Source organism: Geotrypetes seraphini, chromosome 9 (genome assembly GCF_902459505.1).
Source record: "Geotrypetes seraphini chromosome 9, aGeoSer1.1, whole genome shotgun sequence".
Lineage (NCBI taxonomy): Eukaryota > Metazoa > Chordata > Amphibia > Gymnophiona > Dermophiidae > Geotrypetes > Geotrypetes seraphini.
In genome coordinates this window covers 895980-920595 of record NC_047092.1, presented here as the reverse complement: position 1 = coordinate 920595, position 24616 = coordinate 895980, and the positions used below count along the sequence as shown (strand labels likewise).

Below are 24616 nucleotides of genomic sequence, written 5' to 3'. Positions count from 1 at the left end.
TGAATAAGATTTATTTCACGAATACACTTTTATTTTCCATCATGAATGAGAAGAGGGCTGAATCTGGCTTGATTAAAAAACCAGGGGATCTTCAGACATCCCAGTGTAGTGCACAGATTTTCCAAGCACCCTTTTAGATACTTCTGTTTATTCACAATTTCATATACTGCAAAAACTGACTAACAGAAATGAGCAGTTCACAACCTAATAAAATCAAAACACAGAAAGGAATTGCATTTGTGTGACAGAGCAGAATTAGTTTACACGAATATTCAGTCAAAGCAAACTCATGGGAAGGATGATTAACCCCGAGAAGCAGTCCAGTGACAAAACTAGGCAGGAAAAGCAAGTTCAAAGAGCCAGACCTTTAAAAAGGGATTCACATTTCTGGAGGGATCCTTCAGCATGTAATGCAAGGGGCATTCTATTCCAGAGTTGGGGAGCTGCAAAAAAGAACGCAGAATCTCTGGTGAACTCTGAGTTAAGCGTGGTCCAGGGAGGAGCATAAGATGAGCTTTAGAGATCTGAGAACACAGGCCAGGAGAAATGGAATTTTCAAGGCTGAAAGATATTACAGAAAGCCTTGAATGCTAAGAACAGAGTTTTGAATTGAATACGTTATATAATCGGGAGCTAGCAGTACTAATATTTATTATTTCTAAAGCGCTGTATGGCGTATTCAGCGCTGTACATTTTAACATACAATAGACGGTACCTTCTCAGAAGAGCTTACAATCTAATTTAGACAGCACATTTCAGGGTTGGGAAGATTATAGTGGATATAGGTATCTGGCAGCAGTGAGTGGGAGTTAGGAGTTGATAACAGATTCAAAAAAGTGGGCTTTTAGCTTGGATTTGAACACTGCTAGGGAGGGAGCACAACGTATTGATCAGTCGGCCCGTTTCAGGCATACGGTGCTGCAAGAAAGAAGGAACGGAATCTGGAATTGGCAGTGGAAGAGAAGGGTACAGATAAGAGGGGCTTGCCCGATGAACAGAGATCACGGGGAGGAGCATAGGGGGAGATAAGTGAAGAGAGGTATTGGGGGGCTTCAGAGCGAATGCACTTATAAGTCAGTAAGAGGACGGGGAGCCAATGAAGCGACTTGAGGAGAGGAATAATGCGAGAATAGCGGTTCTCACGGAATATGAGGTGAGAGATGGCCATGGGGGAGGCCTGAGAGAAGTACATTGCAGTAGTCTAAGCGTGAGCTGACAAGAGCGTGGACAAGGGTTTTGATCGTGAAATTTGGGGGACTTTCCTTTCAAGACCCTGTGTTATGGGAGGGGCAATTGTTTTTTGCTTCTGTGAAGCTTGAGAGACACTTGGATAATATATTTACTTTATCCTTGACTAACGTTACAGATTAAAGATATTGTAACTGAGGATCCAGCGTTATTTCTATAATATATGACAATAGAAAATATAGAATTTTAGGTTTAGCTAAGGTGAAACCAGTATTGATTTTTGAGTGAACTATAACACTTAGGGCCTCTTCTATCAAACTGCGGTAGCAGTTTTTAGCGCAGAGAGCCACGCTGAATGGCCCGCGCTGCTTCCAACACTCCTAGGAACTCTATGAGCGTTGGGAGCAGCATGGGCCATTCAGTGTGGCTCACCGCGCTACAAACTGCTAGCACAGTTTGAAAGAAGAGGCTCTTAGTTTGTCAATAATAATATTCACTGCTTGTAATCCAGGTATAAAGTAACCAGTAACGAACTAAATGCACTATGAACCTATGAGTTAATTCTTAATTATTACTTCTAAATAAACCATTTAAAAAATTTCCTGACAGTGCTTCAGTGTGTTGTCCTTCTCAATCTTCCGCGTAAAGCATAGCTCAGGGTGTAAATTCACTTCTGGCTTAATAGCCCGTACATTCCCAAAAGAGTCCAAGTCTGGCATTCCCAAGCAGGCCTATAACACACCCCCTTGAACTCTGGACACACAGCAGAAGAAATCTGTCGCTAGATATCCAGAAAAACAGTTTTGAAAATTGGCACTTGAACATCCCGGCAATTAGGACGTCCAAGTGGCAACTTAAGCACTTTGGGGGATATTTTGGTTTTTTGATGGTGCCTCTAACAGCAGAATTAGAAAAGGTTCAATTAATGAGGTTCTTGTATGAGGAAAGACTGAAAAGGCTGGATCTCTTCAGCTTGGAAAAGAGAATGTTGAGGTCTACAAAATCCTGAGTGATGTAGAAGGGGTACAAGTGGATTCATTTTTTACTCCATCAAAAGTTACAAAGACCTGGGGGCACTCAATGAAGTTACAGGGAAATACTTTTAAAACTAAAAGGAGGAAGCATTTTTTTCACTAAGAGAATAGTTAAGATCTGGAACTCGATGTCAGAGGCTACGGTTACAGCAGTTAGCATAGCTGGGTTTAAGAAAGGTTTGGTAAAGTTCCTGGAGGAAAAGTCCATTGTCTGCTATTGAGATAGAAGTGGTGAAAATCACTGCTTGCCCTGGATTGGCAGCATGTAATGTTGCTACTATTTGGGGTTTTGCCAGGTACTTGTGACCTAGAGTGGCCACTGCGGAAAAAGGATACTGAGCTGTTCTTATGAGTTTGCACTCAATTCCCAATAGTTAATGCATGTTAACTTTAAAAGTTAACCTGTAGAGTAGGGGGTGCCCAAAAGGTTGATCGCGATCAACCAGTCGATTGCAAAGGCAATGCAAGTCAATCACAGAGCCCATCCCGGGTTCCGCGATAGACTCGCTTTGCCATTGCGTTCTCCCTGTTCCCTGATGCCACAACAGGCCAGCAGTTCCTACAGAAGTGCCGGGCAAGACTGCTCCCCCCCCCCCCCCCCGACATCAATTCTGACGTCGGAGAGTAAGTTCCGGCCAGCCAATCGCTCTCTGACTGGCCCGGAACTTCCTCTCCAACATCAGAATTGATGTCAGGGGAAGGCTGCTGGCCTGTTGCAGTATCGGGAAACAGGGAGAACTCGGCGGCAACGGCGGCAGTGGTTTGTGGGCCTGTTCCCAGATGTCAGCAGTGGCTTGGGCGCCTATTTCCAGATGACAGCTCCAGTGGTGGCTTGGGGAGAAAGAAAGGGGAGACAGAAAGACAGTAAGAATGAAAGTGGGAGCATGGAGACAGAAAGAAAGACAGCAGAGAGAAAGAAAGTAAGAAAGGAGGGGCAGGGAGACAGAAAGAAAGACAGACAGAGAGAAAAAGAAAGCAAGGGAGGCAAGGAGACTAAGAAAGAAAGGGGAGGGGGCAGGGAGAGAGTAAGGAAAAGGGGGAGGGAATGGAGTGTGTCGGGTGGCAGGGGCAGGCCGGGAGAGGAAGAAAAAGTTGGACTTATGGAAGGACAGATATGTTGGTTGGGGAATGCAATGAGGTCTGGAGAAGATGAAGCATGCAGGAGGCAGAAAGGAGGGAAGAAATATTGGATGCACAGTCAGAAGAAGAAAGTGCAACCAGAGACTCATGAAATCACCAGACAACAAAGGTAGGAAAAATGATTTTAATTTAAATTTAGTGATCAAAATGTGTCCGTTTTGAGAATTTATATCTGCTGTCTATATTTTGCACTATGGCCCCATTTTACTAAACCGCAGTAGCAGATTTTAGCACAGGGAGCCTATGAGCGTCGAGAGCAGTGCGGGGCATTCAGCGCAGCTCCCTGCGCTAAAAACTGTTATTGCGGTTTAGTAAAAATATAAATGATAATTAACATTTTCTCTGTGTACAGTGTGCTTTGTGTTTTTTAAAATTTTATTGTTGGTAGATCATTTTGACTTGGTCATTTTAAAAGTAGCTCACAAGCCAAAAAAGTGTGGGGACCCCTGCTGTAGAGCCTTCAAAATAATTTTCAGGGCTTTCCTAGCACTTATACAAATGTAAGGAAATCCTTATTGGATCAGAGCAATGGTCCAGCTAGCTCTGTATCCCATCTTCATGGAGGCCAAATCAGATTCCAAGTGCCTGGCAAAAACCCAAATAGTAGCAACGTTGCATGCTACCGATTCATTTCTCCCTCAGTGACATGAAAAATAGCCATGCTGGGAGATGATAGACACATGTACTTTTAGCCATACTGGCAGAAGTTTCTGGAGCACATTTGTGTTGAAGGGGAAAATAACACATGGAGATCCATTTTCAATGAAACAAGCATTATTTTCCAACAAAGGAACTCCCATTGCTAAAAAAGATCACCCCAGAAAGTTTCACCTCAAAATTTTGGGGAAATCCAATGATAACAGTACACTTTTCACAAAATAAGTTCTTTGCAATTTGTCCCATTAAATAAGTATGGTCTTATGTTTAACTTTGCAATGCATTACCAATATGTAGCATCTTTGAGTCTTTCCTCTTACTCCAAAGAATTGATTGTTCATTTTCAGAAGATGGAAACGAATTTGATTTCATGTTTTCTTTTGTTAGGTAACACAGATATGGTTCACAGGGTGCTACTGGATGCTGGATTTACCAATGAACTTGTCCAATACTGGAGCAAACAGTCTCTGTAAGCATTACATTATGCTTTCCATGCTTGAGTTTTTATAAAAGAAAATTCAGCTGAAAACTTAATGTTACATCTGTAAGGGAAGACTATGGGGCTCATAAAAAAAATAAAAAATTCTAAAAAGTGGCCTAAATGGACAATCAAAAAGCCTGATCATCCAAGTACCCATAACCAAAGCTGGTTTTAGACGTATCTAAAACCAGCTTAGGCCTTTCCCCTGCCTTTAAACGCATAGAGCGGAAAGAGGCATTTTTAGAGGAGAGGGAAAAGGCGGGAGGTGGGTGGGAGGTAGGCGGGGTTTGAGCCACCTGGGCCAATCAGGCCCTAAAGCCAGCCATTCGTGGGATGGCTGGCCTGCCGGACGGACGGGCTTGGCACCCGTCTGTCCAACCAACTTCTACAGGTATGGGGAGGGGGATTGGGGGTGGGGGGGTCGTGGGGTCAGTGGGAGGGTTTCGTGGGTCAGCAGGGGGGGCGATGGGGTTCTCGGGGGGTCATCATGGGCAGGAGGGCCTGGTACCCTACCTGCCCATATCTTAGTGGGGGTGGGGGGGTAGGAGGTTCGCCTGGCCAGGAGGGCTTAGGCTCCCTCCTGGCCCAATTGTAATAGGCGGGGGGGGGGGGGTCGTGGCTCGCCAGGGCAGGAGGGCTTGGGCTCCCTCTTGCCCCAATCATTGGGAGGGTGTGGCTCACCGGGGCAAGAGGGCTTGGGCTCCCTCCTGCCCCAATGTTGTCAGGAGGGGGAGGTGAATTCTATAACTGGTGTTGTTTTTGACAGACACCGGTTACAGAATTCAGCATTTAGGCAAAGGACTGGCAAAAACCCAAATAGTAGCAACGTTGCATGCTACCGATTCAATTCTCTTGTTTGGGGCGTTTGAGACTTGTTTTGGGGGTTTGAGACTTAGGCTTTTTTTAGGTTGATGATATGGTGTAAGTTTAGACGTAGTGGTGGTCTGGGCGTTTAAACAGCTGAATGTAGAGGCAGGCCATTACCAAAAAAACCTCCTTATGGATGTTTTTTTTTATTTTTTTTTTTGATAAGGGACATTTTCCCTGCTTCTACTTTCAACGTTTAGGGCCTTAGGCCAAAAGGGGACTTAGACGTTTTTTTTTATTATGCCCCTCCACGTAAACTTTTTATAGTTATATAAGAACATTTAATGAAATGCTGATTATATGCATTAGCAATTATGACATTGAACTGCCGATTTATTTTCACAAATCATTTCCAATTATTCCTCCTTTTCTTCCAAATTGTAGCAGTGGCATTCTCTCCAGATTTGTGGTTACAGATGGTGGTATTACCAGAGTGTACCCAGAAAGGTAAGTGTGTCTGAACCTCTTTAAAACTTGTTCTGATGATTTAATTCCAAACTTGGTCATATAGAAGGACAAATTATTCATTTATGACATGTATACAGGTCAAACTCATAAAGTATAAACCAACAGAGCAACTTCAAAAAGAGTTTTTATGCACCACTCATCACATTTTTTAGGTGGGAGGTACTGTATCATCATAACATACATGGAAAACTCTTTGAGGCCTTTTTTATTATTAAAGTGTAGTAAGATTTTGTAATTACCAATGATTAAAGGCTAAATAAAACACATCTGAACTACAAAACCTCTCTGTTAACTATTGGTGACATTCCCAACACCTTATTATTCAGTAAAAAGAATAAATGTCTTTGGTGCACATTACCTGATTGGTAGATGGTGTGATGGAGTTAAAACCATCTCAACGGGTTTAGCCAATTGCTCCATGTGGTCAGTTCTATAGCATTTTCAAATGTTCAGCATGCTCACAGTAAAGAAAAGAGACTCTACTACACAACCAACTTTAACTCATAGCTTGAAGCCCAGTTTAAGCAAGATTTTAGATATACGAGGGGCCACTGAAAAGTTCTCAACCCAACCAACAAAGTTTGGGCAGTCTCCATCGAGGGTTATACACTTAGTCTAGTGATTTTCCACTTTTTTTGTTCTGTCAGAAAATAAAGAACAAAAAAAGTAGAAAATCACTGGACTAAGTGTATAACCCTCGATGGAGACTGCCCCAGATTTGTTGGTGGGCTGAGATGGATAGCATATTGCTATACAGCAACAATGGATTACATCTTCCTGTGGCAGGAACAGTGGTCCTAAGTGAAAAATGCACTCAATATGTGGACAGGTGTTTAAACTGCAAAAGGGTGGCATTTACTGCTAGGGGTCAGGCTGTCATAACATAGAAACATAGAAATATAGAAATAGATGGCAGATAAGGGCCACGGACCATCTAGTCTGCCCACCGCAATGACCCTCCCCCACCTAACTCAGTGAATAGATTCCCACGTGTCTATCCCATTTGGCCTTAAAATCAGGCACGCTGCTGGCCTCAGTGACCTGAAGTGGAAGACTATTCCAGCGATCAACCACTCTTTCAGTGAAAAAGAATTTCCTGGTGTCACCGTGCAGTTTCACTCCCCTGATTTTCCACGGGTGCCCGCTGGTTGCCGTGGGACCCTTGAGAAGGAAGATATCTTCTTCCACTTCGATGCGGCCCGTGAGATACTTGAACGTCTCGATCATGTCTCCCCTCTCTCTGCGTTCCTCTGCGTTCCGTCTACGGCCATTTTGCCCGTAGATGGCAGCTTGACCCCTTGTGGTATTCTCGAGGTATTACCTGTAGCCAGTAGGGACAGGAATTACATTACATTAGTGATTTCTATTCTGCCAATGCATTGCGGTTCAAGGCGGATTACATCAAAGTTACCAAGAATTATATTAAAAGTTTGAAGGAATAGCATAAGCGAAGTCAGATATGTACTTAAGAAGTACCAAATGGAATAGCATAAGCAATGTCATAATATTTACTTAAGAAGTACCAAGAAATTGCCGAGATCTTAGGTGATAGATATTGGGTAATAAGAATTACCAAAGAGAAGTCGAGATCTTAAGTGATAAGTGTTGGGTAAATTAGAAGCATTTTAGACTTTGTTGGGTAGTTAGAAGCGCATTGGGGTGTATTAAGGGTATAGAGAGGGTTGGAGGGGGTTGGGTAGGGATTGGTCGTGCTAGATGGGTTTTATGTATTTTTTGAAAAGTATGGTTTTAATATCTTTCTTGAAGGTTTTGTAGTCAGTGGTTGATGATAACAAAATGGTGTTTTGTCTGTCTAGTTTAGCTGCTTTGGAGGCTATTAGGTTGTCATATAGTTTTTTTCGTTTGACATTTTTGGCTGATGGGTGTGTGAATAGTGAGTGGGTTCTCCTGTGACTGGTTGAAGAGGATTGAGTTGGTCGGTTATTCCAGTAAGCTGGACTTTCTCCATTAATAGCCTTGAAAAGTAGGCAGTAGAATTTGAAGTGTACTCTTGTTTGTATTGGAAGCCAGTGTGAGTCATGGTAACCCTCTGTAATATGGTCATATTTTTTTAGTGAGTAGACGAGTCTCAGGGCTGTATTTTGTATTGTTTGTAATTGTTTTATCATGGTTGCTGGGCATGGGAGGTATAGTATGTTGCAGTAGTCTATTAGTCCAAGGATAAGAGATTGTACCAAAAGTAGGAATTGTTTCCTGTTGAAGAATTTTCGGATTTGTCTTAGATTTCTCATGGTCACGAACGATGCTTTGATTACTTTGTTGATTTGTGGTTGCATGGTACAGCCTCTGTCAATTATTATTCCCAGAAGTTTTAGTGTAGGTTGAATTGGGTATGAGATCGAGTTTATTACTAGATTTGTTAAGGTTGGAGTTTTGTTATTTTCTAGTAGGATGAAGTTTGTTTTGTCAGGGTTAAGTTTTAATTTATGCTCTGTCATCCATGTTGCTACCGTTTCGAGTGTTCTGTGTATTGTGCTTGTCATTGTGGGTTCTGGGTGATCGAAGGGGAGGAGAATAGTGATGTCATCTGCATAGCTGTATGAAGTTATGCCATGTTTGTCTAGGTAGGAGCTGAGGAGGCTATGTATATATTGAATAGTGTGAGTGATAGGGATGATCCTTGAGGAACTCCGCAGGGGTTGGACCATGGTTTTGATTTTTCTTGCATTGTTTTAACCCTGTAGGTTCTGGATTGTAGGAAGCCTTTAAACCATGCAAGTACTTTGCCTTAGATTGCTATGGAGTCTAGAGTTTGTAGAAGGATGTCGTGATCTACCAGGTCGAAGGCTGCAGAGAGGTATAGTTGTATGAGCAGGATTTTCTTGCCTGTACAGAGGTATTGTCTTGCAGTGTCTATTAGTGTTCCTAGTAGGGTCTCCGTGCTGTAGTTGGCTCTGAAGCCCGACTGTGTGGGGTGGAGTAGGTTGTGTTTATCTAGGTATGAGGTTAAAGTTTTGGCTACAAGGCCTTCCATCAGTTTGACGTAGAGTGGGATTGAGGCTATGGGTCTGTAGTTGGATGGTTGGTCCGTTGCTCCTTTGGTTCTTTTAATATTGGAGTTATTTTGCTGAGTTCTTGTGGGAAATGACCCTCTAGTAATAAAGAGTATATCCATTGTAGAAGCAGGGAGCGGAATAATGTACTTGAGGTTTTCAGTAGGTATGGGGGGCAATGGTTAAGGTTGCAGGCTGCATGGCTGTATTTACTATAAAGATTGTTGAAGTCTGACCATTGTATGGGTGAGAAATGGGACCAGGTTCTATCTGCTGCGACTGGTTCTTTTTCTGTAGGGGGAAATGATGTTTCTATGTGTGTGGGGGTTCCGTTGAATGAGGCTTTGATGTTTGCAATCTTGTTTTTGAAGTATGTGGCTAGGAGGGTGGTTGAAGGATGAGGGGAGTTGCTGTTGGCTATGTAAGGTGTGGTGTTTGTGAGAACTTTTAATAGCTGGAATAGGATTTTTGGGTCCTTCTACTTGTTTTGAATAGTATGTCTTTCTTTTTGCTTTCAGTTTTTGTTTGTATTTTCGGTTTGTTACTACCCATGCTGTTTTTGAGGATTCTTGGTTGCTTTTTCTCCATTTATGATAATGTTTGTGTTTACTAGAAGAGTATAGATAGAGGATTACTATACAGGTCCTGGACCTGATGGGCCGCCGCGTGAGCGGACTGCTGGGCACAATGGACCTCTGGTCTGATCCAGCAGAGGCATTGCTTATGTTCTTATGTTACTATATGTTTATTTGCAATTTAACATAGCAGAGTGGTTTGCAGTTTAAACTAGGGATCACTCTTGTCCCTCAAAACCTGAACCATTAATGTATATAGAGGGTAGGCCTAGGGTAGACCTACGTGGGGGGTTGAGGGAATCTTGGGCACCCAAGACGGCACCTGGGAGCATCAAACCATGTATTAGTGGCCAGTATTCACAGGCGCAAAAAATAATGTTAGTATTCAGATGTCATCATGTTTCTATGAACAGCATAGCTTGCTAAATTCAATGCAAGCTGCATTAATGAAGTGTTTTGCATACATTTGCATCATTGTTATGCAGCTTACATTACCTTGAACTATCTTGTCTTATGGTAAAAGAACTCACAGTTTTGCTGTTCAACATGTCCTCGGTGGCAAAAAATCTTGGGCCCCATATTGAGTGCTATTTAGCTGACAGGGAGCGGCTCGCAGCTAGCTAAATATCACATAACTGGCTCTCCCGCAATATTCAGTGGGAGATAGATGGCTTAGCTGATAGGCCAGTGACCTATGTCATATGACATAGTCACCAGTCACTGCCAATATTCAGCGGCTTGCTGGCTACGTTCGCTAGCCCTTTAGAGCTACCTAAAAGGATGGTATATCTTTGGCCACTAAGAATTAGCCAGCTAGCCACTGAAAATTAACCTAGCTGACTATGTCTTGGCTGGCCAAAAGTAGACCAGACATTCAATTCCAGTCGCCAGATACGGCACCAGCATTGAATTTCCAGATTCGCCAGCGATCTCCCACGGTCTGAATATCGGGGGGACTGTTATTCTCTTAGACCCGGATTGTATAAACAGTGCTGTGATTTGTAGCTGTCCACAATGTGGCTCCAATCGCAAGTCAGTCGCATGATGGCACTGTTTATAGAATTGTGGCTACATCACAGATAGGCACTGGAAATGTAGACCAGGGTTTTCAAGACTTACATTTCCGGTGCCTGTTTGTGATGACAGAGGCACCTACCAACACCGAAAGATACTTCTGGTGTTAACCACACCTATTTTACCCTTAGGCGCCTCCGTATTCGCAGTTCCGGTGTCTTTTTAAATGACATTTTAGTTGCTTTTAAATGATGCAATCAATTATCATGTCAATCAAAGGTAATTAAACCAAGTAAAACTTAACTAATGATGCCATTTCTAGAATTTGGGCCTTAATGCATAATAGAAATAACATGCACCCCCTCCCCCAGTTAATCGAATGAAAATGTGGTTGTTCATTCTTATTTCTACATAACCAAATGGATTAACACTGCATCACAGTTATCCCCTAATAAAGTAAATGCTTTGTTATTCTTTACTGAAAAAAGGGTGATAAGGAAACAAGCAGGAAAGTCTACATTTAAATGTAGTTTCCAGTCCTTTGTTAGTGCATCAAAAGGGAAATGTTTCTTTCTTGGAGGACTGAACAGTTCATTTGGAAGGGAGAAAACCTGTGGTGGGTGCACTGTTTTCTAAGTGTTATGCTGGATCCTCAAAGGTTAAATTACTATTCTATACTTTGTAGTGCTGGGAAAAACTGGACAGAAAATCCCGAAACCTACGAAGACAGTTTCTATAAACGAAGTTTGGATAATGACGTCTATGTTTTCACTGCCCCCTACTTTAACAGTAAGTCACCGCCGTGTGCTGTAGAAGGACTGCCACAATGCAAGACTTGCTGCTACCCTCATGGGTCAGTCTTCCATAAAATAGAATATTATTTATTGTGAAAATGTCATAATTTGTGTTTCCTCAATATTGTATTTACAAAATTACCTCCGAGGTATAATTGCACAGGAGGGGAATCTGCTTCATGGAAAGTCATGTCATAGCATGTGGGTAAACGGGAATGAACCCAGGAATGATCACCATTCTTACCCACTTGCTCTGAGGATGGCAACAGCTCGTTATTGTAAAAGGAAACACTGATGCACTATGACTGCTTTTATCGCTACTTTTCTGGGGTCAAGGGTCAGCAGAAATTTTTTTTTTAATCTACATAAAGAAGGCAACCTTGAACAAACTCCATTGAAAAAAAAAGATTGCTTCAAAATTTGTGTCCTTGGTTTATCTGGATAGCCATCCAATTGGTGATCTGAAAATGGCCGTTAAGCAGATATTTATTTAGGTAGTTTGGGATATCACCATTTGGAAACCATCATGGTGGTGAACAATAAAAAAAATAAGCTGAACATAATGACAAATCAACAATAATTGATGACTCCTAGAAAACAAACAAACACAAAGAAAGAAGGGGAAAGGAGCAATATAATAGCAGAGCAATATTTAACCAGAAGACAAACACACAACTGAGTTCAAGTTGGACAAGAATGAGAGATATTAGGCTAGAGAAAATGGGAAAAACCTTCCATAAGAATGAAGATGCATCAAGAAAGAAATTCAGAAAAAGCACAAGAAAATAATCCCGTGGGGTTCAAAGGAAGCAAGCTACATAACAGAAAGCAAAAGGGACAGGACCACTAATCGATTGGTACCAAAATCTTTGTAGTCGATTATAAAGGGAAGCCAGGAAACAGGACTTTAAAACCAAGGAACACAATTTTGTATTGGATATGCAACCAATGCTGTGAATGTAAAAAGGTTGTCACATGATCATAGTTTTTAGCACTATAAATTAACTTCATGGCAGTGTTTTGAATTATTTCAGCATGTGAATTAATCATTTCAGACATTGGGTTTCAAGAATGGTTTGAGAGATCTCTGAGAATTTTCCATGAAGCAACAAATAAGTTTTGTACTATTTGAAATTTATGATGTTAAGAACACCTAAGGGCCAACGTTTATCCTTAATAGGGATTACTATGTGGTTATAGGACATGTGGTAGAGTGGGAAAGCCAGAGAGCTTCAGTTTTCCCAGTGTTGAGACAATATATGGTCAGCAATAATTGAGAGCTTGTCACTCAGTTCAGTCAAAAAGTCATTCCATTGATCATGAACCCTCAGTAGCTGTATATCATCTGCATACAGGTAAACACGGAAATCCAGAGATTGAATAAGGGGACATCAAAAGATTAAATACAGTGGGAGAAAGAATTGAACTGCATGACAGAGAAAAAAGTTCAGAGTACGTTGAATGCAAAGCTGTTGGAAATGCCTATGACCCACCCTGATACTGTTCAGGGAATATTCAGTGGCATTTTCCAGTTAATAGCCTTTAAATATAGATCCTAAAGGTAATATATCCCCTTTCACCTTCCCAGAGCTGCTTTCAATTGAGAGGTCTGCCTTGTGTGCAATTAAAATATGTGTCTATCGTATCATATCTTCCCTCTCCTGCCTTTCTTCCAATGTATACATTTTGAGATCGGACCATTCTAGCACATAGGGAGGGAGAACACACACCTAGAGGTGAGGGGGGGGGGGGGAATTGGAAGAAAAGAATGCCAAGATGCAGGGATAAAAGAGGAAAGGGTGAGAAAAGAAAATAGTGTTTAGGGCAAAAAGGAGGCATGTGCTACAGCAGAGAAAGAATGGGGTGAAAGGATCTGAGGAAAGAATGAAATGAGAAAATTAAATAAAGGGAGACCAAATTAGAAAGGAGGTGGTGAATTGGTGGAAGAGGAAGGAATAGAGTTTAAAGTGAGTGAGTTTGAAAGAAATTCTATAGAGATGGAGGAAGAGAAGGAGAAAAAGAGACATTATGACAGATCTGGGAGGAGGCAGGAAGAAGGTTAAGACTTTGGAAGAGCATTGGGAGCAGGAAGCGAGATGCTTGGACGTGTTGAGTGACAGGTAAGACAATGAGAGTGAGCAAAGGCAGATGAGAGTTTGAACTTCATGCTCTTGATTTGTTTCTATCCTAGACAATGAGATCGATGACTATGAAGATGGAATAATGGTCAGCAAGGCTGTAGAAATAACTGTTGACGGGAAACTGTTAAAACCTGCAGGTGAGTAATTGCTTGATTAAGGAGGATCATTTGATTCTGACAAGTTTTTCATCCATCTTTAGCTAGGGCAAAAGTAACAAATGAGATGCTTAGTTTTATATAAAATACTCTTATTTTTAATTTTTTTCAATAGATTTTCTCACCTTTTTTTTTTAGTTGTTGGAATAAAAATTGATGTGATCAGCTGGTTAGACAATTTCACCAAAGCTACAACCAAGAGCCCGGTAGGAAGTTCTACAGATTTTTGTGCAATACTAACAAACAGTAAAACATTTCCGAGAAGTACTTATAGGTCTCCTGAGGTTGCCGACCGAATGAGTGCCTTTTATCAAAATATGGTAGCTTTTGACAATAAAAGTCATTTCAAGGCCAAAGATATCATTTCAAATGGAGGGGTTTGTGGTGGATGTGAAAGTTAAATGCAGATTGATGAAATTCAGCCATTCTAATTTACATGTTCAAATCTGTCACTCGGTTAAAGTTAGGCTGGGAAGCTCAGTATTTAGGGGGAAGTTAACAATATTGTCTACTGTTAAAAACATTATTGTTAAGTCCTAATTATTAGTAACTAAGGGGCTACCATTAAGATGTGTTATTTTACCTCTAATTTGTGCTATTTTTTTATTTATAATTTGAAACGTAATATAAGCGCCAAAGGTTGTTTAAGAAACCCAGAGAGCAAAAATAACAAGAAAACATAATATCTTCTACAAAGTAGAAGCTTGAAATAAATTTACCCCTTCTTATACCGCAATAATGGGAGGGGTAATAACCAGAATCAAATAAGGAGGTCCAAAGTCAGAAAATAATTAGAAGCAAAGGCCTTAAGCTAACACTCTTCCACCCTATCACTTGATAAATTCATATTTCTCTTGACAAATCGCTGCCTTTTGAGATCTTCTTAAGGTCAGATGTACAGGGTGAAGAAAAGCATATTTCAATCCTGAATATTTTACTATACATTTACAAGGATATACCAATAAAAATGCATTTACAACTCCTCTCTGTTGCCTTCCATCCAACCAGTTCTCAACTCAGCCATTCACTTTAGGACCCGTACCAAGAGCATTTGGTTTATTGTCAAAGGCTTTGCTAAAATCCAAATACACTATATCTAGTGTCCTCCATTAATCCATCTCTCTAGTCACCCAGGTCTGACAAGACCCGCCTCTAGTGAAACCATGTTGCCTCAGGTTTTGTAATCCACTGGATTCCAAAATCTTTCCTAATCTCTGTTTCAAAAGAGTTTCCTGGCCAGACTCTCACCTTGGGAGTCAAACCATTCTCACCCCCCCCCATAAATGATCCTAAAATTCAGTTAAACCCATGCAGAACAGATCATTTGCATGCTGTGAGCCGGCTGCTGCTTGTTTCATAGTCCTTCCAACTATTCAGACATAACCGTTCATCTCACCAAGCATTTGTGAAATGCTCTACCAGTGAGATTATTGGAAAATTATTTTTTAAATTATTCTTGATTATTGATGCTTTGGGAATCCCTTTATTCCTTTCCAGGCAAAGAGAATCCATGTCGTAAAATGTTTCTTAATTTAGCGTTAAAATGCTTTGAACTCTGTGTAGCACACTAGAGACTAGACAGATAGAGTTTACTGTGATCAGGCTAAGGCATAATTGTCCTGGAACAGCTCTGTCCAGAACCCACAATTGTACAAACAACCAAAAACAAATTACCCTTAGTTTAAAGGCTTCATGGTAAATATATCCGGACCTCTCTTGAGGTCTGTGGTATGAGAATGAGATCAGCACCTCTGCTGCTCCCCCTGTCCAGCTGAGCATTTAGACCCTTCTGGGCAGGGCAAACAACAATTTTGTTATTGTTCCCACAAGGCCATGCTGCTTTGATTTTCTAAAGATGATCTACAGACCTGTCAGAATTGGCAAAGCTGAAATTAACTAACTAGTTGTAAAGTTCAAGTTTATTTTTATTTGATATTCTGTAAGCGGATTATAAGTTACTGTAAATGGGAGAAGAAAGGAGACTAACCAAGCAACAGATAAAAACACAAGATTCATATACCAGGAAAGATGGGTTAAGAGAGGATATAATCTTATACAAAAGAGGAATTGCAAGTCCATGCCAAGTGATCAAAAGGGATTGGGGTTCTAAAGTCATGTATTCATCCATATGGAAAAGTCATGGAGAAACAGTAGGCTTTGAGCCATCATTTGAATTTGCTGAGATACGAGGTCACAGGTCACAAGTACAATATGTTATAATATGTGCAATCTTATATCCTGACAAATCCTTATTAATTAGAGTTCTAGCTGGGTTACAGGCAGCATATTGTTACATAGAATTGTTATCAAATTATGCATACGGTCTGAGGTAATATATCATAAATAGCAGCTGATCATTAACATTATCTTTGTTTCGGGTGACTTGTATTATTATTCTGAGTCTCTTTGGACCCCTGGTAGAGATTTCTTTAAAAGCCTTGTTTTTAGATTTTTGTGAAACAGTGTGTATACTGTGGTTGTGCGAATTTCGATTGGAAGTGAGTTCCACACTTTTGCTATTTGGTAGTTGAATGATTTGCTGTGAGATGCCTTGTTTGTTATATCTTTCAGAGTTGGAAATGATGGGATCAGGATGTTAAAGTTACTTTGATCTCCAGATCTACCTAATAGTTCAGTAAATCTGGGGAAGCTATTAGGGGCATCACCATATAGTGTTCTAAATCCTAAGCAGCATAGTTGAATTCTATTCTGTTTTCTATTGGTAACCAGTGTAGTTCCATAAGCAGTGGTGTGATATGGTCAGACCTTGATTTGTAGTATATGAGTTTGCTGTAGTTTTTTCATTAATTTCATGGAGATAAATGAGAGTAGAGCATTGCAGTAGTCTAGTAGTGACAATATCCTTGACTGCAATAGTATTTTGTAGTGCTAGAGGAAGAAGTAGGGTCTTCTTAGTTTTTGTAGTGTAAGAAAGGATTTTCAGACTAAGTTGTTAACATGATCTTCAAAACTTAACGAGCTATCTAAAGTGACTCCCAGTGCTTTGTAGGTTTTGTCAATGCTGAAGTTGGTATTCTGTAACATGTGCAAAATCCATAGCATACAGCTGCAAGGGGGCATGGGCCAGGGGGAGGACAGGCGGTTTGGGGCATGCCCAGAACTTTCATGCACCTAATAGATTATAGGCAGGAACATTTTTAAGTGTCAGCAGTTAGGTGCGAGCACTTGAAACCTGTCTCGTGTCTCAAGTTAGACACCCAGATGTGAACATACACGAATTTTCTATAATGGCAGTTCTATGCAAATGTTTGGTGCCTAAGTTCAGAGAACATTTCGTGAATTTGCCTCTTTAAAGTAGTAACATAGTAGATGATGGCAGATTTAGACCTGTAAGGTCCACCCAGTTTGCCAACAAGATAAACTGATAGCTTAAGGTATGATGTAATATTACATACACATATTTGATCTATGTGCTTCTGTTACATGCAAGTGTAGAAACTGACTTTGGTCTTGTTTATTCCATTTAGTTAGTGATAATTAATCATTGTTAATAATTTCCATTCTCCAGTGCAAGAGTGAGATCTGCGACTGTGAAACGGATAGTATGGTAAGACTGACTTTATTCATATTTTTCTGATACTTCTGCATTTGTTTTCTAACACTTTGAACTGCCCTCCACATGGAAAATTGGTTTGTACTTTAGAGATTAGAACTGTGTAATTTTGAAGGCATCCAGAGAACATCAGTAGGCATCGGATACTCTTCATGTTGGCCCATTTAAGAATGTAGAGCTCTGTTGTTTATCCTCATTATATGGCTTACAGTAGGTGTAACTGATGCATCTTGGGATCTTGAGATCTTCCTACCATAGCCTTTCACTTATAACTGCTATAATGTAATCCTTATATCAGGCTTAGCAGGAATGAGCCAGAAGTCTTTAACGAGGCTGTTAACAGGCATTTGAAAGTTATGAACTGCACTGGTTTCTAATACAGGCCAACATTAAGTTCAATATTTTGATCTTTTCTCTTTAAATGTTTGCATCAGGGTCCTTCCAGATATTTGAGTAAACATCATGTTGCATTTTGATCTATGCAATATTCATCGATATTGGTGCGTTCTTTGATGCTAAATTGTCAACTATGCAACCTAAGGCCTTTAGTCATTTTTCAGGGCCAATATTCAAAGGCACTTATCCGGTAGCAGATAAGTACCAGCGAGTGGTACTTATCAGAAGCACTAACTGGAGATCCTTTCTAAGTGCCTCGACAGAGCTGAGATGGGTTGGAGGTCATCCAGTTAGCAGCCATATTCAGACCACTAACTGGGCAACTACAGTAACTGGATAATATTTAGGACAGCAATATAACGCCTCCCCCCTCCCCTTTTTGGGTCTTCTAAATATGACTTGCTAACTGGTTGAGACATCTGAGTTAGTGCTAAATTGAGATGCCAGCACTGAATATCCAGTTTTATTTTAACCACTGCTGAGCTGAATATTGGGCTCTTACCTTTTAGAATTCTTAATCCTTTGAGTGCTGAATTTGTGTTTTTGTTTAACAGCAAGTGGACTGTGTGATCTTAGACGATGGTGGATTCCTTTTGATGTCCAATCAGGGTGATTATAGGAAACAAGTAAGATAATCTGTTTTGTTAATATTCTGTGGGTGTGAGACAGCGTTTTAGAAAGAACATTCAAATGGAAAATCGGACATCCAAGTTGAGACATCTGGCGTTCCTCTTTTATAACAGAAGGATCTGCTGACACAGAGGTTGTTCTAAAGTACAGGTGAACTGGATGCCTGTACGGAAAGTCCACTTTAGAAAGAAACACATCCAAAATGTGAACAGGGTAACAGCAGGCTCTTCACAGCACAGGATGGCCTCCTCCCATTAAGTCTGACTCTCCCCTGACTCTTTCCTCCCCCTCCCCCCACCCCCCACCCCCGCCCGCCCTCTGCCCATTCAGGGCTGATCCACTACATACCAAATCCAGCCCTGGCCAAAACAGTGGTGCCTCCCCCCCCTCCCCAAGAGTCGTACCGCCACACACCCCCATATACATCAGGACCTATCTGTGGTACTTTTATCTACTTTTGGGATGGCACCAGGGTGGAAGGAAAGGGAAGACGCAGAAGGAAGATAGTGAGAAAAGGGTAGAAGGTGAGGGAGATGAGGAGAAGGGGAAAAGGGTAAGAGAAGCCTACGTGCACACAGTATCTTTAGCAATGGTATGTAATATCTAGGAAAAAAAAAGACTTCTGGATGCAGCTCCTGATTTAAACTTGCTGCTCTAACGTGTCCAGTTCAGAAATGAAACTTTGTTCCTTCTTAATCCACATGTTGAACCACTGAGATGATGCAAAACTTTAATTGTGTGAAAATGTGTCCATTACTTAAGCAGTGCTCTGCATGGAGTTTGTGAGGAGACCTTGCTTTTAAAAAAAGGAAAGAATGGGAAGCCCAGACCTTCTCCCACCACTTAGTCCAGGGGTGTCCAATGTCGGTCCTCGAGGGCCGCAATCCAGTCGGGTTTTCAGGATTTCCCCAATGAATATGCATGAGATCTATCAGCATACAATGAAAGCAGTGCATGCAAATAGACCTCATGTATATTCATTGGGGAAATCCTGAAAATCCGACTGGACTGCGGCCCTCGAGGACCGACATTGGACACCCCTGACTTAGTCCCTTCACTTACCCATGTGATCCCTGATAGTCTAGGTCAGGGGTAGGCAATTCCGATCCTCCAGAGCCGGAGCCAGGTCAGGTTTTCAGGATATCTACAATAAATATGCATGAGATAGATTTGCATCTCAAGGAGGCAGTGCGTGCAAATCCATATCATACATATTCATTGTGGATATCCTGAAAACCTGACCTGGCTCCAGCTCTCGAGGACCAGAATTGCCTACCCCTGGTCTAGATCAGGGGGTCCTGTCCTTCTAGCCCAAAGTTCAAAATGGAAACTCTGACCACTAGTAGTAGTCTTGGGGAGCGGGAACAGCCTTATAAAGAGCTTTATTAGAGGGGATGGGACAGCATTACATGTACTGACAGGAAAAGTGGGTGCTCCCACACTCGAGTGATGTGTAACATGGGTGCATGTGGTGAGGGTCTTCCAGCTATAGTTCAGGCTTTGCACTTTTCACACCTTCAGTTTTCTGTTTAAGTTGTGGTAAGTGCAAGAAGTTTCCATACTTTAGTAATCATGACTCTTTTTAATGCTTCAAGTTTTTTTAATGACTTGATTAATCGCCTTTCATGGTTTCTAGGCGATGTACATTAAAATATTGGAACATAAAAAAGATAAACATTTGAAACAAGTTACATAGATCAAGATAGACTCACAAATTACACAAGAGGGAAGAGGGGAGAACTACAGTAAATTTAAAAAGTAAACATAAACCGGTTAAAACAAAAGGGAGTGAGGAAGAAGTTTGTTCTTACTCTTGGATCTGGATTACTAAATTGAAAAGTTGAGGAATTATGATGAATCAAATGCATCTTTGAAAAGGAAACATTTTAAATTTATCTCCGTTTTTTTCCTCCCTGAGGAATTCCAAATGAGAGGTGCTGTTTCCCAGGAATTCCCCAGGCCACTTGTTTTCTTTTTAGAGTATTTCATTTAGGTAATTTGGAGTATTTGCCTCGTTTATCATCTTTGATTTATTGTTTGGAAATTTTTATTTGAAAGTTCCTAAGTAAAAAAAATTAAAAATAAGTATGTACTCAGATAACAAACTACCTACTGTTACACGATATTTGCATAATATCCAGTTATCCCAGGATCATTCCAGGGGGAAGAGTTGGTTAGAGAACTGCTGGGGCTGCCAAAGAGACCGATAGATGTGGCAAATTTAGAGTTTAGCTAAGCCTCTGACAGCGTTTGGGTCCCAAAGTGACGGACTGGGTTCAAGAACTGGTTGAGTGGAAGGCGACAGAGGGTAGTGATCAAAAGTGATCGCTCTGAGGGAAGGGATGTTACAAGTGATGTGCTGCAAGGTTCAGTTCTTGGGCCTGTTCTTAATATTTTTGTAAGTGATATTGCTGAAAAACTTTCAGGTAAGATTTGCCTCTGTGGACGATATCCAAATCTGTAATGGAGTAGACATCTCTGATGGTATGGATAACATGAAGAAGGACCTAGTGAAGCTTGAGGAATGGTTAAATTGGTTCCAAGGTTTCCTGAGTAAACGATCTTACCAAGTCCACAGTAACAACAAACAATCCTGCAGATGGACAAATACTTGCGGAGTCCCGCAGGGCTCCCCTCTATCCCCTACCCTGTTTAACATCTACCTTGGCCCATAGGGAAATCTACTGCAAAGCTTAAATGTCAAATTCTACATCTACGCAGATGACATCACCATAATTCTTCCCCTCACAAACCTAACGTCCGAGACAAAGAATCACCTGACATTCATCCTAAAACAAATTGAATTATGGATGACAGAATTCAAACTGAAACTCAACACAAACAAAACCAAGTTTTTTCTCACGAGCCCAAATGACAAAATCAAAGATTCTAAAATTTCCTTGAACGGTCAGGACTTCCCTATTGTTGATTCCATAAAAATTCTAGGAGTGACTCTCGACCGATACCTTACTTTAGACGCTCACACGGATCTACTGACCAGAAAATGCATCTCAACATTATGGAAGCTAAGAACCATCAAAAAATACTTTGATGCAGCATCATTCCGTCTACTGGTACAATCTTCTATTCTAAGCATGCTGGACTATTGCAACATTATTTACTTAGGGTCCTTCAAGAAAACCCTTCAAAAACTCCGAATTATTCAAAATTCGGCAGTACGTCTGATTTTCGGTTTAAAAAAATGGGAACACATAAGCCCCTATTATCAAAAACTTCACTGGCTGCCCCTCGAGGCTAGAATAATATTTAAATTCTCTTGTCTCTGCTTCAAATCAATCTTTGGTCTGGCCCCTATGTACCTGGTCTTCCACTTCAATCTGGGTTGCACTTTCAGGACCTCACGTAAAATCCACTTATTTACACACCCAACAATAAAGGCCTGCTGTTACAAAAGATTCTTGGACAGAACGCTAGCCTTCCAGGCAGGTTCTAAACTAAACGACTGGCTGGGTAACATTATCATGCTCTCCTCTTCCTATCAAGGCTTTAGATAATTAGTAAAAACGAATCTGTTCAACCGATTTGTCACCTAAGAATTTGTTGTTCATTATCTCTCGTTTTCTCTATACCAAATTCATAGCTATGTCGCTGACTGTTCAGCTCTTCTTATTTGTACTTGCTTTCAGTGTACTTGTATTCATCGATTCTATATTGTAACTTATCGCTGACTGTCCAGCTTCTCTTGTTGTAAACCGCCTCAAACTACCATGGCTTTGGCGGTATATAAGAAAACAAATTATTATTATTATTATTAGATATGATTTAATGCTAAGAAATGCAAGGTACTGCATTTGGGCTGCAAAAACCCGAAGGATCAGTACAGTTTAAGGGATGAAGAACTTATGTGCACATCAGAAGAGCGGGACTTGGCTGTGTCTGCAGTTCTTTTTTGGTTTGGTAGGCATCCTCGACCATAGGCACCGCTCCATTAGGCCAGATTTTCACTCGCCTAATTTGGCAGCACCTATGTCAGATGCCTAATGATGCGTAAGCCAACCATGCCTATTCTCCGCCCCTAACCACACCTACTTTTTAAACTAGGCGTTGTTAGGCGTCCCTAGGCATTGGATGGTGCCTTCACTTAGGCATCAGTAGGCGTCCTAAGAGTTCGGCCCTAAACTCTTAAATTGCTTAATTTTTCTTTTTTTTTCTGATTGGTTGGAAACCAACAATTACCACACCGATTAAGCCAATTAAAAAATTAAGTTCAATGTGGATCCCAAACTTAGGCATTGCTAACAGCACCTAAATAGAGTGTCATGTATAGAATCTGACCGTAAGAGCCTAGAAACTTTAGCAAGTCATTCGCTAACCAGTGGTGTCTCTAGACCAAAATATTTGGAGACAAGCCAGTGACATTTTCATACCTCTTCATCCCAGCCCCCTCCCCACATTTAAATTAGCTATTTAAAATAAATTACAAGAAAGAGTCCAGTAACATTATGGCCCTGATTCTATAAAAGACACCTACTTTTTGAGATGCCTAACTTAACTTTATGAAATTAGCTTAATCTAATCAGAATGTCTGATTCACACATATCCAGTACAGGTTAATTGGTGCCATTATAAACCGATTAAAAACAATGTAAAAAATGAATTAATCAGGAAGTACCTACTACCTTGTTCATTTGAGGCCTTGTACTAAGGTGCATTAAGCAGCTACTGAAGGTTTTTCCATGTGGTTGATGTTAGTACAGACCTGTACTAATGTTTATTGTGCATAAAAAGCACCAGCACTGGAGAGAACATATGCTAGCTGCTTACCATGAGTAGGGGCATGACATGGGTATATTGGAGGAGTGGTCAGCAGTGACAGATTGTGCATAGAGCAGTACTGACTGCCGATTGTGCAGCTGCACTTAATGCCACTTCTGGGATCAGCTGTCCTCATAAGGAGTAATTTCTGATCCCTAGTACTAGTATTGCAAGACTACCACTAGAGGTCATCAGGCACCATTTTGTTGCCAAACTGAATGAGATTGGAGCAGAGGGAAACAATTCCCACTCTATCCCAGTTAGAGTTACCAGATTTTCTGGAACGAAAATCCGACCCCCATGGCCCCACCCTAGGCCTGCCCAGTGCCTGGTTCTGCCTGAGTCATGCCCAGCCCAGCCCCGCCCTCTCAACCTGTTCACTTGTTGGGACTGCATCTGCGCATGCACTGGTGTGATGCGTTGACATCACACGCATGCACGTGCATTCACTGCATTGCATCTGCGAATGTGCAGATGCCATCCCGACGTCGCTGCTGGTCAAGTTTTGGAAAGCCATCCGGACCTCTGGACATGTCCTCGAAAAGGAGGACATGTTTAGGGGAATCCAGATGGCCCTGGGTAAGTTCTGGAGTTCTCGGGGGTTGAGATGAATGGGAATAGGTCAGCTTAATCTTAGGAGAAGAACTTTTAGAATGCATGGGGCTATGTTTAACCTTTGATTGGATCAGATTGGGAGGGAGTGGACTCTTTTGGGAGGATCAGATCATTAGGGGGTAATCTTGGAGGGTGAAGATCAGGGGAGATTGGATTGGAGGTTACTGAGGGGGTGTCAGAGGGTTTTGACTTGTGGAGCAGATGTTGGGGGGGGGTGCATCCACAGCAGTTTAGTTCTTTTAATGAACATATTTGTTTTTGAATGGGTCTGCACCATGTTACATGATCCTTCACTTTCTGCCACTGTGTGAATGTCTTGTCTTGTGGTAAATGGTCCTGCTTCTTGCATTTACCTAAAAGTCTGCATGTACCGTGTGCTGGTTCCAAAATGAGAGCATTGCCACCACTCTTTTGTACATCTTAGTGTCCTAAAGCCAAAGTTGAATATATGAGGGCTGCAAAGGGGGATGTTTGACATTTGCTGCCTTTTTCTTATTTCTCTCTCACAGGCCCCTTTATTTCTTTCTCCTCCCTGCATGATCAATTAACTATTGCTTTTTGGAACATAAACCCTTTTTAAATGCGAGTAGTGACTTATTGAGCAAATAAATACATAAATCAGCAAGTGATTGATGTTAGCCTGCATGGTTGTTCTTCAGCCCACACGATTTATATTTTCTCTTTTAGATTGGCAGATTCTTTGGAGAAATTGACCCCAGCCTAATGCGAAAACTCATTGATGTTTCCCTCTACGCTTTTAACAAATCCTATGACTACCAGTCCGTGTGTGATCCTGGCAAAGAACCAACCCAAGATGCTGGCCTTCGCTCCGTTTATGTGGTAGGTGACTTTCCACAAGATTTCTTGCGTTTGAACACGATGCTGTGATGAATTGCTGATACCTGCTTATGTTATGCTCCTTTATTTTATATCTTCTAGCCTACGATAGCAGACATTTTAAACTTAGGCTGGTGGGCTTCTGCTGCTGCATGGTGAGTTCCAATCAACATTTAATTCCTTTCTCAAAAAAACTAGATTTTGGAAGTTTCCACACATAAATTTAGTCCTTCTATACCCATTCATCAAGAGAATTGAGC

The 24616-nt window shown here is 41.2% G+C and overlaps 1 protein-coding gene across 3 annotated transcripts in view; it reads left to right on the top strand.

Annotated features, from left to right (window-relative positions):
- Positions 1-24616, top strand: part of CACNA2D1 (calcium voltage-gated channel auxiliary subunit alpha2delta 1) — a 520381-nt gene that overhangs the window by 458793 nt on the left and 36972 nt on the right. For all 3 annotated transcript variants that reach the window (XM_033958928.1, XM_033958927.1, XM_033958929.1), the window contains 9 exons: positions 4407-4488; positions 5752-5814; positions 11124-11227; positions 13424-13510; positions 13667-13734; positions 17058-17096; positions 18053-18124; positions 24207-24359; positions 24459-24511. In XM_033958928.1, coding sequence (XP_033814819.1) covers positions 4407-4488; positions 5752-5814; positions 11124-11227; positions 13424-13510; positions 13667-13734; positions 17058-17096; positions 18053-18124; positions 24207-24359; positions 24459-24511 — 721 coding nt within the window. The remainder of the gene's footprint in view (positions 1-4406; positions 4489-5751; positions 5815-11123; positions 11228-13423; positions 13511-13666; positions 13735-17057; positions 17097-18052; positions 18125-24206; positions 24360-24458; positions 24512-24616) is intronic.